The sequence below is a fragment of the Diadema setosum genome, chromosome 7 (genome assembly GCF_964275005.1).
Source record: "Diadema setosum chromosome 7, eeDiaSeto1, whole genome shotgun sequence".
NCBI classification, from domain to species: Eukaryota; Metazoa; Echinodermata; class Echinoidea; order Diadematoida; family Diadematidae; genus Diadema; species Diadema setosum.
The window spans coordinates 30,936,277-30,952,147 of NC_092691.1; the positions used below are offsets into that span (position 1 = coordinate 30,936,277).

At 38.4% G+C, this 15,871-nt stretch overlaps 1 protein-coding gene across 1 annotated transcript in view; it reads left to right on the forward strand.

The window, feature by feature from the left end:
• Positions 1-564: 564 nt before the first annotated feature.
• Positions 565-15,871, forward strand: part of LOC140230622 (SHC-transforming protein 1-like) — a 115,863-nt gene continuing 100,556 nt past the window's right edge. The window contains exons 1-2 of the mRNA XM_072310762.1: positions 565-708; positions 8,388-8,712. Of these exons, the coding sequence (XP_072166863.1) occupies positions 8,542-8,712 (171 nt within the window). The 5' untranslated portion in view covers positions 565-708; positions 8,388-8,541. The remainder of the gene's footprint in view (positions 709-8,387; positions 8,713-15,871) is intronic.

The window sequence follows — 15,871 nt, forward strand, 5'->3', positions numbered from 1 at the left end:
TAGGCTAACCGATGACTTGTGAGCTTAAGTTTTCCTTGCTTGCACAGAGTGTAATACAACTCAATGCTTACAACTTAAGACATTGACAATAATGCGAAGAGGACGCAATCTCATCATGCTCAAAATAATCTGTTTCCAGAACCTTTTCGGTACACTACTAGTATTTTGTCGAAACTGTCGAAGTGATTGTCACAGATGGCGCTCTTCGGGTAAGTGGTTCCGAGCACTAACCTTGTCAAATTTCCTGTCAGATGGCTGGATGCGGCCACAGCTAGCTGCCGCAGTACTGCGAAACGTGAGTTCAGGATTCAACCCACCTGCGCACAGTCCACTAGCTTGGGTGGCAGAAGGAATCCGAATGTAACAACACACAAGTACATTGATCCATGCGTGCCAGCTGTGTGCGTGTGCAGTACGTACGAACCAGTGTCAACAAACAGCACCAAGCAGATGAAGGGGTGAGCGGTACGAACTCGGGTACGTTTTTAGCAGGTGCAGTGTGACAGACTACAATGTTACAGGACAGAGGAGGAAGTTGAAGGGTAAAGGGCTTCGTGGAGATACCGTTGCGTTGGCCGGATCATCGTCACACCGGAGCCTATGCTGGTAGTTCTTCTACTGCTACGACTACGATAACCTCGAAAACTGGTTTAGAATCACAAATAACACCATGTGATTATAGTTATTCCACAGTCTACAGCAGGATAGGTAAGTAACGAATAGTCGACGTAATCATATTCATGGTAATGTCTATCAAATTCTATCGACCAAGACGACATGACAGTGACAAAGTGAAGAATACGCTAATAAGAGTTTCTACCCAGCACTCAACAGCAGTAGATCTAGACGTCTAACGTTACTGTTTAATAGTCTATAACGTTACGTTTTTAATACTTATACACGTTTGGTATTGCACACGAGAAGTCAGTTAGTCAATGAGACAATTGCACTGTACCTACTGTAGCTGTACATCTAAACCTCGTAAGGCATGGCTTCTTCTTCATAATGTTCCCATCATAGCCTTCAACATTTCTACAGCCAACTCCAAAGACAAGTTTACAGCCAGGCAGAAACCACTCCACAGTATAGTGTGTAAATCACACTGATACTGGATCTAGCTTGATCCCACCCATGCATGTAGCCCACCCCAAGTAAGCTTTAATTACGTTTAGGGTGTAGACCACGGTACTAGTAGAGCTATACATTGTGGAATATATTATGAGTGTAAGTGAATATTACTGTATAAGCTGTTACTTTCGCGTACAGATATTTTCGCGAATTAGAAGGTGACAGACATTTTCGCGAGATGTTGATTTTGCGAATTGATACCAATGCTATCTTGCATGTATTGTTACTCTAGTGTATGGCGACATTTTCGCTTGTTGTTAAATTCACGATCCAACTGTGATTTGAGAAATTCGCGAAAATTAAACCCTCGCGAAAATAACCACTTATAAAGTATGCCACCTAACATGTACAGTTGTAGACCAACCAGACAGACGCCACTTCGCACAACGGCTACTGTACATTGACAGGGCTGTGTCTAGTTATTATCTAACATGTACCGCCGACCGGTAGCCTAAGTGCTAATCAGCAGAGTAGATTATCCAATTATTAGTACATGTACAAGTATGGCATATTATATTCCACATACTAAGAATCTTGCTATAGGATTGGTCAAGAGCTGATCACGTGATAAAGCATAGTTTTGCCCGTCACATCACCTGAGAAGAAAAGTTTGTTACACTCTATGATGATAGTCCTTTTGTTTCGCTGATCTTTTAGTCCACACAGTCCTAATGCGTGATATAACTTACAATTTTGATTACTAACGTGCAAAATAAAAGTGCGTTGCACTGTGGTCTATCAGTTGACCTGGGTCAAGTGAAAGACCACAGTGCAACGCACTTTTATTTCGGTGCCAAGCGCGGGGCGCGGAAAGTTTTGTCATCTATGCGCATACCATACGTCTAAAGTAAACTACGTAGCCTAAGCCCTTAGGATACCTAAAGACAGCTAAAACGGTTTCAGATGTGGAATAAAATGGGAATATCTAGGACCCTTGATGTGGAATATAAAGTAAATAATCAACTTTTGGTTTCAGGCAATGAGACAATCTATCACTTCCTCGGCGATCTGAATGTGTACGCTGCGCTTCGGAAAGATACATTGTAGCTACATCCAGATCGCCTCGGAAGTGGTAGTTTGTCCCATCACCTTCACCAACGTTGATTATTTGCTTACTAACTAGATTCTATAGTTTTTGAAAATCTGATCTGAGTAGGGATTGTCGACATTGTACTAATTTCCTTTTGGAACCACTCAGTCTTTTGTTTGCTTTGTACTATCATGAGAAATGTGAACATAAAGGTGTCAATTATAAATTGCTGTGTTAATCAGCTTACTCTTGAAAGTAGAGAGTGATATTTTACTTCGTGGTACTGTGATGTCTAGTACTGTACATACCGTACTTAGCTAATTTTTATGTCAGTGGAATTTATGGAAAGTCTTATAGCTGCTTAGCTTCTCTGTATCATTTATCAGTATTTGTCTCAAAAAATTCTCAATATTTATCATGTAATCTAGGATATAGAGTGTGAATATACCTCAGACTATAATGAGAGACTATTCAAGTGTTGTTTATGTTTACATGTCTTTAAGAAAAAAATTGTCAGACCAGGCAGTTTGAGACCCTTCTGCTTAGCATACCTGACCACGTAGCATTATGACACACTTATTCTGTCACTGTAATTAAGCATGAAGTCTCTTTCAAAAAATGCAGGGTACACAGTGTTAACACCCAAATTCAAAACACAAATGTACATCATGTGTGAATACATATCATGTATAGTATGCGTGTATGATGTCTCCTATGACGCACGATACTGCCTGCATGATACTGCCTGCATCATGGCAGACAAACTCCATTTTACCATACAACATTTGTACCATGACTGCACATGTTGCTTGATCATTTCCTTTCAAGTTTTCTGTATATTTACTTTGCAAATACCGTACATAAGAGTTGTCAGAAGCAAAAGTATTCTAATAAGTCATATTGAGTCATTAATTTAATTACAAGGTGCAGTGTATAGTCAGAATTTTATTTCTGTAACCTTTAAAATTCTGCAGAAGTATCCGTAATCTGTAGTTGTCAGTAGAAGTGTCCCCTTAAAAAAAAAAAATGGATGTGTTTTCTGAGTTTTCAATGAATGGCAAATCATGAAATTCAATTTTTTTTCCCCCAAACACTAAAAAAACTCAAACACTTGATCTGATAGTTCTGTACATTCGCAGAATGAGATTCTGACAAAGGGGATACATCTAGAGATTGTAGTGTATTAGGTACAGTATATTTGATACTGTGAAGTGTTAAAGACTAAACTGCAGGATTGTTTTCAAATTGTGATTATTTCATGAGCTCAACCATATAAGAACCACACTATAAAATATTTATTACATGTGACATCTGAGCAGTGTAATACAGTAGTTGTCTGAGTACAGTAGAGCATACTGCAAGCATTATTGAAACTTTATTAGAGTAGCATATTCATCTTGGCTCGCAAAGTCATTCTATCTCTTTTTATAATGACTTTGATATACATGTAGGACTGATACTGGTTTCGCAGGCAGCACATAATAACGCACCTGTCATATAAAATCCCTGGCATGCTATAATGTAACTTGTTAAGTGTCTTGGTTCTACTTTCACATTGTTTTGCTCACAAAGTCACTCTCGTACTATTTTATAATGACTTACTGATCATATAATGGTTTTGAAGGCAGCATGTACAGTAGTTGTTCACCTGTCATAAGAATCTCACCTTCCTGGTATAAGCCTGTTATGTCTCATTTCTAATTTCATATAAAATGTGACCACTGTACTCTACACACTGCAACGCTTTGATGTCAAAACCCTCATGGTTGTTACACGCAAGTATGCGGACATAATTGGTTTTTCGGTTTTGCTAGTGGTGAATTTCCACACACGGAATCAGTAGGAGAAAGATTTGGCTTGTTTCCAAACTATCTGGTACTTAACAAAGGTCTGAGCAATGTCAGTATGTTTTGTTATTGAATTCTATCAAAATTCTATTTTAGTGATGCTATGTTTCACATTCTGCTTGTTTGAAAATGCTATTATTCAGATGTTCGATGCCTGTGTGTATACAGGGCTCTCAAGGGCAACGGTACTCCTCTGTTGATGAAAAAAACAAAGCTGAATACATATAGATTATAATCATAGAAATAACATGAATTGTGAAAACACAATATGCAATGTATACATGTACATGTATCAATTTCATGCAGTGGTTTTGATTAGTGGGGCATATACAGCTATTGTACAAAAGTGCATGTACATGTACTTCCCCCACCGCAGCACGCTCTTTTCTGACTGTATTTTGTGTATGAGGTGAAGAGATACTCTACTCAAGTGAAAGGCCACTTGTTTTTCTTTTTTCTTTTTTAAGATGACATAGAAGGATTTTAAAGAAATTTATGTACTGAAGGTGAGATTGAAAAGTAAAAGTTTCATAGAAAATAGTAAATTCAGTGTACACACGTACACACTGTAGGCCTAAAATGTAGTATGTATGAGAAAATTTATGGAATTTCAAAGTCTCATGTACAATACAGTGTACACTGTACATGTACAATATGTTTAGGTTGGTTACAAAACATAAAGGAATTTGGGGTGATGTCATCATCTCTCAACTCCATGATGACTTTTATGAAATTCTCCAGTTTCAGAATTCAGAATTCAGAAAGATGAAATCATATCCTACAATGTAAATATGTACAATGTGCATACAGCACAATGTACAGTGTAGTACATAAAATGTGTGAATTAAAGTATTGTAGCAAGATAAATGATTTACTGGAGATAGCAGTGATTTCTGGTGTCCTTTCAAGAGGTGAAGTCTTTAATTGTTGGAGCATTGACCCTTGGCGTAGTCAGCGATTCTTAATTTAAATGTGAAAACCAATGTTGGGCCATTACATCATGACAGATTAAAGTCTATTGGGTGTTTTATCTCATGGACTGAATGTTAAAAAGATACCGGAAACACTCAAATTCCATCATGTTATGCCCCAGTTTCCCTTAGAACCAAGTGTCACAGTTTTCCTCATACTGTATCTGCTCCTAATTTTCATGGATAGTCATCCAAGATGACCTACATGTACATAAATTATTTGATAATGTGCTGCCTTCATCCCAGACAAGGCATACAATATGTATACAGGGAATGTTAATACAAAAATGTAGAGTATGGTCTCACCTTACACTGTTTACACTCAGCTCTGGTAATGGAAGACAGAACTTGAACAAAAGCTTGTATTTCTGCATGACAAGCATTCCATTAAAGGGACTGTACAGTACTGGTTGAGGTAAGGATTCATGTTTTGAACATTCCTAAGTGAGATAATGAGAAACTTGTTATGAAATATGAAAGAGCATGTAATTTTAAGAAGGATTCAACGTCTATTTGATGAAAATTGGTTTTCAAATGGCTGAGATATCCAAAAAAGAGATAATAATAAAAGGCACAGGCCATGCCTCTTATTAGGATCTCTTTGTTTCACCTTGTTTTTGGATATCTCAGCCATTTCAAAACCGATTTTCATCAAATAAACTTTTGATACCCCTTAGAATTGCATGTTCTTTGATATCTCACAGAGTGGTTTCTGAATATCTCGCAGAACGTTAAAAGCTAAATCCTCACCTCGACCAGAACTGTGGATACCCTTTAAAGCTTGACATACGATTGTATGCATGTGTATCAGTCTAAGTTTACCTCAGATAATCAGGGCTTGATCCTTGCATCAAAATCGAAACTGTCGGTGAAGTGCACTTAAAACAAAGTCAATGTGTATAATTTAAAAGCATTGTTTCGTGGAACTCGGTGACTTTGAATGCACAACCATTGTAGACATACACAGTGTACCTTGTACACTTTACGTATAGAGTGAGATCTTAGCAAATGTCTCCATTGGAAACATTCATTAAATGAATCAAAAAAAAAAAAACTCAAATGCACGCCTTTTGTTTTCAATTGGTTTACTTTATAGAGCTTAGCATACTGTACATTGAGATGAGCACATTTGTAGCCTACAATTTCTACACTTTTTGCAAGTTCAAGTAATTTATCTAACTTCCAGATCTAGATAAAATGATTTGTGATCTTCATCACATATTCATTGTAATAATGCAAATTTTAAATTCAAATCTGCATTGTACAATGTAGTCTGTACATTGTACCAGGTACATAATGTACATTAGCACAGTGTACATTGTATTACTTGTTCAGTTATGTATATAACCTATGTTGAACCTAATGACTTTTAGTATGACCACCAAGAGCTCCAAGAAGCTGAACTATTTATCTTTTTTTAAATGATATATTTACATTGCTTACCAAAATAATTTACATAATGCATGAATCTGTATCATTTCTTGGAGATACATCAGTAAAGAAATCAAAATATATCTAAGTTTACCATGGGAAGGAATGGATGTTATTTTGTTCATTTCTTTTTTTTTTCATTCATTTCTTTTTTTATTTCCAACAGAAACATATAAATATTTTACAGAAATTGAATACATACAGTAAATTTCATCATGATACATAATAGAGGATAAGTTTACAAAATATTGTAAGTATACGGACATGCTGGAGATGGGGAGGAATGCTAAAAAGCAGTGCTTGTAGGATGCATTCCCCCCACACGTAATACAACAAATTGTTACCCTGTCCATGATCACCTGTTCTGGTCATATTATAATGACACTTATAAAACGTTTTAGGGAGTGGGGAGTGGGGAAGGGGGAAGGATTTGCATTTCAGACAATATAGCTCATGTGTGATTGTTTCAGGAAAGATTACACATAAAATTCTGATAAGGTTGAAATAGACATCTCAACTCGTTCATGCAGCAAAGAAGGGAAATACACGTATGACTTGTCATGCTGATGGGCTTTAATATTGGATAGAAAGTATGTTAGATTGAAGCCCAGTGGTCTTCGCCCTTACGTGACTCAGTCTGGGATGCCTTTGGTTATCCCAAAATAGGTGTAGCTAATGTGGTTGTAATCCCGGGAATTAATTGATGCCACTTAAGGACTGTGTTGGGATATTCCGGCAGTCACTGGAGGCTATTGGGGGGAAGAGAAGGGAATCCAGATACCTTCATGTTTCATTTTAATCATGCTCACAGGTACAGTTTGTAGGTTATCCTGGGCGATGTATCATTTGTGTTTGTGTATGTTGTTTGTTTGTTTGTGTTTGTTTGTGTGTGTGTGTGTGTGTGTGTGTTTGTGTGGATACCAATACTTAGTCACCCAGTGTGTGTGATTTCTGTTTGAAAGGTAGACTGTCAGTCAAAAGGAATACAATCGTGACAACTGACAAGTGTCCTTCCCATTTATGTACGACAGATAAAGTGAGTGTAAATATTTTAAGTTAAGACTGTACAGTCATAGGCAGAAACAGGAAATGATTGTCACTATTACAACTGAGATTATTATCAATATGCATTTTATTCATGCATTTTGCAACAAAATTTATTTATTGATTTTAAAAAATACACCTCACAGAAGTATGTAAATGGTCAGATCTATAGATTCATAACGTTTGTATCACTGCACATTCACTTTGCACTGGAAACTCTGTAGAAAAATTAGAGTGCTGTCAAGCAAGGCATTACAAATAATTTCCCCCATTTGCCCAGACGAACATTCTACCTAGAGTACCGGTACCCTTTCTTTTCTGCCCATTTGTATCACTAACTTACATGTACCCAGCAGTTCAGATTGGGTCCTGTGTCTTGGGGGAAAGTCCCATGCTGCTGGACTTTCCCCCCCCCCCCCCAAAAAAAAAAAAAAAAAAAAAATCACAGTGTTGGTGGATGCTCAAGGGGACTTATCCTGGTGTCCCGTGAAACTTTAGAAATGGATTTTGGGACAAAATTTTGAGGGTAGAGTGAACTTGAGCTTGTAATTGATACGGTTATAGGGCCTACAGCTGTGAATATGGTACACATGCACAAACTCTGGTGTTAACTGGCAGTGCGCACCTCTTCAGCGCCACACACTACCCGCAGCTCAGAGACAACTGATAATAGTAGTGTGGACAGTCAGTCTTGAAACAAAAAAGATCAGATAGATCTCTCTTGACTGTCCCTGAAACATGGGACATACGTAGTGTGAACAAGGAGTACAGTTGCCCTACACTAGTGGGATTATACATTAATTATAGCACCTGACAAGTGCAGACTAATCAGTATTTTATAAATGGCTAATTTGTGAATGACCCCTCCCCATTAAATGCTTTCACTTCAGACCAGTAAAGGTAACAAATATCCCTCTGTTTTTGTGCTTCCAACAGCTGTATGTCAGATGTCATCATCGTGCGGTAGCCCACACATCTAACGCAAGAGCTGAGAAGAGGATCAAGAGATTGAAGTGTTACGCCTCTGGACGAAGGGATAGAGGGAGAGAGCTAGAGAGAACGAGGGATAGTGGACACCAGCTCCTGCACCATGTCGGGGGTCATGAGCCATTTCAAAAAGAACAAGGGACCAAATGTGGTCGGTCACAGGTCAAACGAGGAGTTGTGGACGAGAACCGGGACATTCATCAACAAGCCGACAAGGGGATGGTTGCACGTTGAAGACGAACTGAAGGATGGAGGAGTTTGTTATGGTGTCAGGGTGAGATCCTTCTTTCTTTCCTTTATTTAACTTTCTCAATTCGTTGCACTTTGGGTTTTACCATTCAACATTTTTACAATGATTTCTGAAAGAAGAATCACATTATTTAATTGTCATTTAATTTCGTTATTCCTGTATGTACATGTAGTTGTAGGAAGGTGCATGTACATGTATGTACATAAATGTATATTTATGGTAATACTCAAGACCCTTGCTGTAAGAAGGGGTTATACCTTATCCTTGCCTTCAAAAAATAATCTATTCTGTTTCTGACATATTGTAGCAAATCTTAAAAGAGATAAATATATTGAAGCAACTACATGTACATGTAAATCACTCTGGTTCAGCAATACATTTGCTTTCCTTGTCCACGTGTATGGGTATGGTAATCATTTGCCATGATAGATCGTTATGAAGCTGGAGCTACATTGTCATCTCTTAGTTCATCGTCAACATGACTTGACAAGTCTCTCCTTGAAATGGAAGTTTTGCCCATCCCATTTTTAGCTCACCTGAGCCGAAGGCTCAAGTGAGCTCTTGCGATCGCTCTTCGTCCGGCGTGCGTCGTGCGTCGTGCGTAAACTTTTACATTTTCATCTTCTTCTTGAGAACCCCTAGACCGATTTTCATCAAACTTGGCAGGTAGCATCCCTAGGGGGATAGGATCTCAATTTCTTCAAGTGGGCACCATACCCCTCCTGGGGGCCCCCAGAGGGGTCCAAACCCCCCAAAATTAAGGAATTAAAAAAAAACTTCTTCTCTAGAACCAGAAGTGATGAAGAGCGAAGTTAATACTATGAATTAGTACATTGATGATGGTAGTTTCAAGTTTGTTCATGGCGGAATCAGGGGTGCCCCCCTTGGGACCCAGGGGAGGGGGGGAGGGGTCCTAATGGGGCCCAAATTGTACATTTTCATCTTTTTCTTGAAAATGTCATTATGAATTTTCACCAAAGTTGGCAGGTAGCATCCTAGGGGGAAAGAATCTCATTCCCATCAAATGGGCACCATGTCCCACCTGGGGAGCCCCAGGGGGCCTAAATTTGGACCGAAATGGTAAATTTTCATCTTTTGCTTTAAAACCCTATCACTAATTTTCACCAAACTTGGCAGGTAGCATCCCTAGGGGGATAGAATCTCAATTCCATCAAATGGGCACCATGCCCCACCTGGGGGTCCAAGGGGTCCCCCTCCTGTAATATTCCATCAAATGGGCACCATGCCCCACCTGGGGGCCCAAGGGGTCCCTCCCCCGTAAGGAATCTTTACAGATTTTCTCTAGAACTGGAAGTGATTGAGCTATTAAAGTTAATACAGTATATTGATGACTGTTGTTTCAAGTTTGTTCATGGGAGAATCAGGGGTGCCCTCCCCCCCCCCCCACCCCCTTGGGACCTAAGGAAGCAGGATGGGATGGGGGGGGGGGGGGTGTCTAAATGCATGCCTAGATTTTCATCTTCTTGCTGAAAACAACATAATGGATTTTCACCAAACTTGTCAAGTAGCATTCCCATAGGGATAAGATCTCAAAGTGTTTGAATGGGCACCATGCTTCCTTGGGGGCCCCAGGGGGTCCAAACCTCCTAAATTAATGAATATTAAATAATATTTTTCTCTAGTTCTAATTCTAGTTCTAAAGTGATAGGGCTTTAAGTCTTTTTTTCCAAGCTGCATAAGCCAACGTTCTATAAAGTACAGTGTACAATATTGTACTTGGCAGGTATTTTTTACCAGTGTGATGGAATATGTAAATGGACACCATGCCCCCATTCTCAAAGCTACCCCCACCATAAGTTTCCAATGTTCTCAGGTAAGAGTCTGCAAGAATGCATGGAAGGTGAACTTGCGATACTCAGGTGAGCGCGTGACCCCCGGGTCTCTCGTTTCTGATGACTGACATACAGGTGTATAGATCTTAAGCATATTCTTACATAGGCAAGAAAACTTCAAATGGAATAAAAAATCAAATTATCATGTGTGATGCACCTATTAGAAATCAGCATTGATTTGGTGAGTGTACCTCCCAGTAGATGCTCATCTATCAGCTCATGTTGGCAAAACTGTGCATAACTACACATTGTGTTGCTGGGAAGGGAATGAGTATTGAATATATTATAGTGCTGTCCATAACACTTTAAGCAGATCACGTTTGGAGCCATGCAGAAAGCTGCAATTTTATCTTAATTGTGTGGGCAAAAGCAAACAACCTAATATGAAACAAAATATGAAACCAAAACGAGATTTGAGAACGAGCAAGGACTGAAGGTGTAATCAGATCTCAACTGTAAAAGCCCAGTGCTAAGACAGGTAAAAGCCATGCACAAGTGTATTTTATAGCACAATGTGTAGTCTTGTCTCCGGCTCAGAGAGATTATTTAGCTATCCTGACAATATGTGGAGATTGTCAATGATATCGTCACAGTTCAAGAGTGTCTATTGTTTTATTAAATTTGCATTTTAAAGGATGTTGGGGAGATACTCTTGCTTTGAAAAAAAAAGATAAATGGAAGAAAATCTTGAAAAACAATCACAGTTCTTGTGGCCAAGCCAGAAGGGAAGTATGGTGTGAAATTTCACACTTGCCGTGCTACAGAGGTTTGTCAAAATGAGGAACACTTGCCAAAGTCAGCCAATTCAACTGGGTCTTTAAAAGTCTCAATTGTCCAGTGATCAAGTCCTGCTAGTTGTGGTTGATTTGGATTGCAAAGAATAAATAAATGTATTCAAATCTATAGTAAAAGTAATTTGCAAACTTTGAGATGGGCATCCTACAACACAATACCTACCACAACTTGCATACTAAATTTAGGTACCGGTACTATGAATAGGTTACAATGGGTATCTTACAGTGAGTAAACAAACGTTTATCACAGTGCTTCACAGAATAATATCAAGCTTACATTCAGGGGGTAGGGAAAAAAAACAGAAAAAGAGGAAGAAGAAGAAGGAAATGCTAGTGGATATAAGGATCATTCTATTTTATACAATTATTATGCTCAGTGTACCTTGGTCAAGTTATTTTTAAAGAGAAGGCAGTCACATACAATGAAATCTTCCAAAAATCTAATCTACTCGACCTTCAGCAGTTGTATTGAAGCAAAACCATGAATGTTTGAAAGCCCACAAAGTATCTTATCGAGAAAATCTCGAGCTGTCCACATGGCAGATGTATCAGCTGTATTCCGTACCCCATGCTCAAAAGCCTGAGCCGTAGAATTCAGAGATTGGTACGGGAGGACAACTGGCATGAATTCTTTAATGGGCGGCAAAGCAGGACAGCAGTCTCCGGACCATGAAATTTATACTCCATGTTTGCCGTCTGGACTGAGGCGATTACGAATGTGAGCTTCTGTTTTCCCCCTCCCCAATAAGCTGCCGCCACCACCGTTAGATGTTAAATCACCCGATGCACAGACACCATCTGCAATGTTCATGACAGGAAGGAAGTTGCACCCAGGACTCGCGGCTGTCGAGGTGTTAAACCATGGCACTGAGATTGGAAATCTATCGCAAGTGGTGTGTCCCCTATATAGATGTGATGGTCCCTACCATCAAATCACTCCTTTGCCCGCTTCACTGGAGCAGGCTGTGGTGATTAATGCTAATGTTCACATCTGTAGTTTGTAAAATCTGGTACAGAAAATATTTGATGCAATGTCGATTGTATCTGCACCAAGTGTGTTTTCTATTTTTTGGCGTACTTTTACAGACTGACAGGTTTGAAACTTTATTAACATGCAGCTACCTCCATGCTTCGAATAACAATTGCAAAGAGTTGTACACGTTGATGTACACTCATAAATAACTTGTTTACTGTACCATGAGCTCATGCTGGGAAATAAATTGGGAGTTAATGCTGGGTTCATGAATGTACACTTGAAGTGATGTTGTTTTCTGAAGGTGATATTTGAAGTGGCTATGAAAACAAGACTGGTTTACATTTTTTTGTTTTTTTTGCATTTAAATGAAAGCCATGTGACTAATTGAAAACATTCTGCAAAGTGTGCATAATATGTATGCAAATCTATACATGTAGGAAGAGAAGTCAGAACCTATGGAGGGAAATGATTCATCCAACACCAGTGTCCTGTGGGTTTGTTATGTCTTTCTATAAACTGCAAAGAGATGAAGGGTAAAGTCAGTGTAGAGGTTGGATTCGGGTGAGTGATATTTGACCAGGGTGACTGCAAATCCACTTGCCAACTGGTCTGGGGCAAGTTAGACTTACTGACAGGTAAAAAGCAAGACGTACATTGTAAATGGACCTCCTGTTATAAGTATGGGACCCTTGCCTGAATGCCCATTTGGGGGAAAGTACAGCTGTAGGAGAAAGTATCCATTGTAATGATATAATGCCCTGTTTAGAATAATGATTATCATTTTACCAAAATACAAAGGGGATGGCAATGTTCAAAACAAGCTCAAAATAACTTTTCAGAATGCAATAGATTATAAATCGGATAGTCTGAATAGATAACAATCATGTAGCTGTCAATCTTTTTCCATTGATGTCTACATTGATAAAGTTATTATTTTTTTTTGATCATGCAAAATACATTAATGTATCCACCAGGTACATTATATTTCATCATCTCATATTAATTAGATAATGACAGTGATGATGATACTTTATTATGCTATCATGATTCTCAAAGGGATTTCCTGAGGAATTTTTCCTGAGAAATCCCCCTGGACTATAATCGTCCATCAAGCACCAAGAAATACCAAGCAGTATTTGTCATTGTACAAACATATAATGTGCAACGAGTGGACGCAGTATTGGACATCTGGCTTTTACAGAGATTAGATTAAGTGCGAGTGCTGGCCTTCGGCTGCTGATGAGTTGGCCAATTTCTGGGAATTCGTGAAGAGATGTGTAGATATGTTTTTATCTTGCCCTTTAGATGCTTCATTGATTACTAAAACCGTCATAGCAACATTGCTGCAGGCAAACAGATTGAAGATGTAAAAAATGATAGAGAAGTTGAAGTGGTGATGGTCTGGAAAATTGTGAGAGCAGTTGGATGGGTGTGGAATATGAGACTCTGTTAGAAAAAGGAAATCCTATATACATGTTGTACAATTGTATCAGGTGCCTGTCACTTTCTTGATAGTGATTGATCACAAGAATATCAATTTCATCATCGCCTGTATTGCTCATGTTCTAGAAACAGCTTTTTAGTGGTTTGTTCATAGCTCTAGACAAAAAGATTGGATGTGATCTGTACATGTAGTGTGGGATTGTGGTGTAGTTACAGAATTTAGTTTCGATGCTTTCTAATATGCATTTGTTTCTTATCCTTGAACCAAGCCTACAATTTCTGTGAAAGCTGTTACAGTATTTTTGTGAGGGTTCGATTTTTATGAATTTGGCGAATCACTGTTAGGCTGTGACTTAACAACACACAAAAATATTACAAATGGACAGGTATTAGGGCACATTATACAATAACCTTGATGTCAAATCACGAAAACAACATCTTGCGAAAATGTCTGTAAGCACCTACTCGTTAACAAAAATGTCTGTGACCTCTTCTTTCACAAAAACATAGATCTGTATGTTAAAATAATGGCTTTTTACTGTGTGTGTTGTCCATGAGTCTGTGCCCTCTCTACTTTTACATGGAAAGAAACATAATACACTCCATAGAGTACAGTATATTGAGTATTTTGAGACTAGATTAGTACACATATTATTTATGAAATGTAAACTTTAAAACTATTCAAGAGTTTGACAGAGCTACATGTACCAAGTCTCCAGTCTGCAATAGGCTTCCTGGAATATTTCTTTGTATATATCCTGAGAGAAGAATATGACACTCTCCCTGATTCAAGAATTATTTTTGCCTACTGAGATATACATGTTTAAATGCACACTTGTATCTGCCTGATTGCTTTGCAGAATCTCCCTGAATATAAATGGATGAATGTAGGCAGCCCTGATTTGATTCTTTAATTGCATCTCTTTTTTTTTTTTTTAATCTCTCTCTTTTTTTTTTCGGGGTGTGGGGGGGGGGGGGGGAAGGTGGGGGAGTGTTCTAGTACTTAAAAAAAATGAATGAAAAAGTGAATAAGGTGTGATGCAAGAACTAAAATTTATTAGCTCTTTACAGTGAATATATATATATATATATATATATATATATATATATATATATATATATATATATATATTTTAAATTCAGGTTCAATATTAAATGAGTGGATGAGCAATACAGGTTCTGTGTATTACTGTTTAGCAGATAAGATATGACGGTATGTTACAGATGATCATTGGGGGCGGGGGGGGGGGGGGGAATTTCCCCAAAGGCAGACTTGGATACAGAGAGTAGGAAAAAGGCAAATATATTGAAGCTCTGTGCATATTTAAGCAATGGCTATTTGTTTAAGTGCCATATCATGCATTTTGCTATGGATACCTAGAAATGTCTGTGTTGTGACTGTTGATGTCTCTCAATATACGTCTGCAATGCAGTATTTACACTTTGCATTCAAGGCAAAATGTTACCTTGCACGTTTCTACCAAAATCTAACAAATTGTTTCGACTCTATGATTGCATGAGAACAATGTCCATTGTGTATGCGCAGAGTCATGGAAATCCAGAGCGACAATGAAAAATTTTCGTTTATAATCTTAGCAGTTCTTTTCCGGGTACTAGACAGCAAGTGACCTTGGTTTCTGCTCCTCACCCGCAAAACTCGGTGCAAACAGATGTGACATATGATACAATAAGTTTGTATCTTTTTCAAGGCATTGCTGTTTCCAATTGAAAACTGAATTCAACATATAATGCATAAACTGCATTCAGGGTGTTGCTTGACAACTGTAGGGGAACTTTGTAGAAGGTGTGTCTGTCTCTATTCAAAGTTATTGTGCAGAAATTTCTATCATGTGCACTTAAAACACTTTATGTGTGTGTGTGTGTGTGTGTTTGGAATCCTGATGATTGCTCCCTTCTTTTTCAGGAAGTTGTGTGCTGTAAAGTGATCTTTAGCACATTCTGTCATTCTACTGTATGGTGGGAAAATGTCTGCTAAAGAAAATTTGAACTTTGGAGTCATTGAAGGAGAAGTCTTATGCAAATTGTGTCATTTTGTACCATGTTTGAGGTGCATGTACAATGTACATGACTGGGATGACTTTTGGTAGGACCCCAAT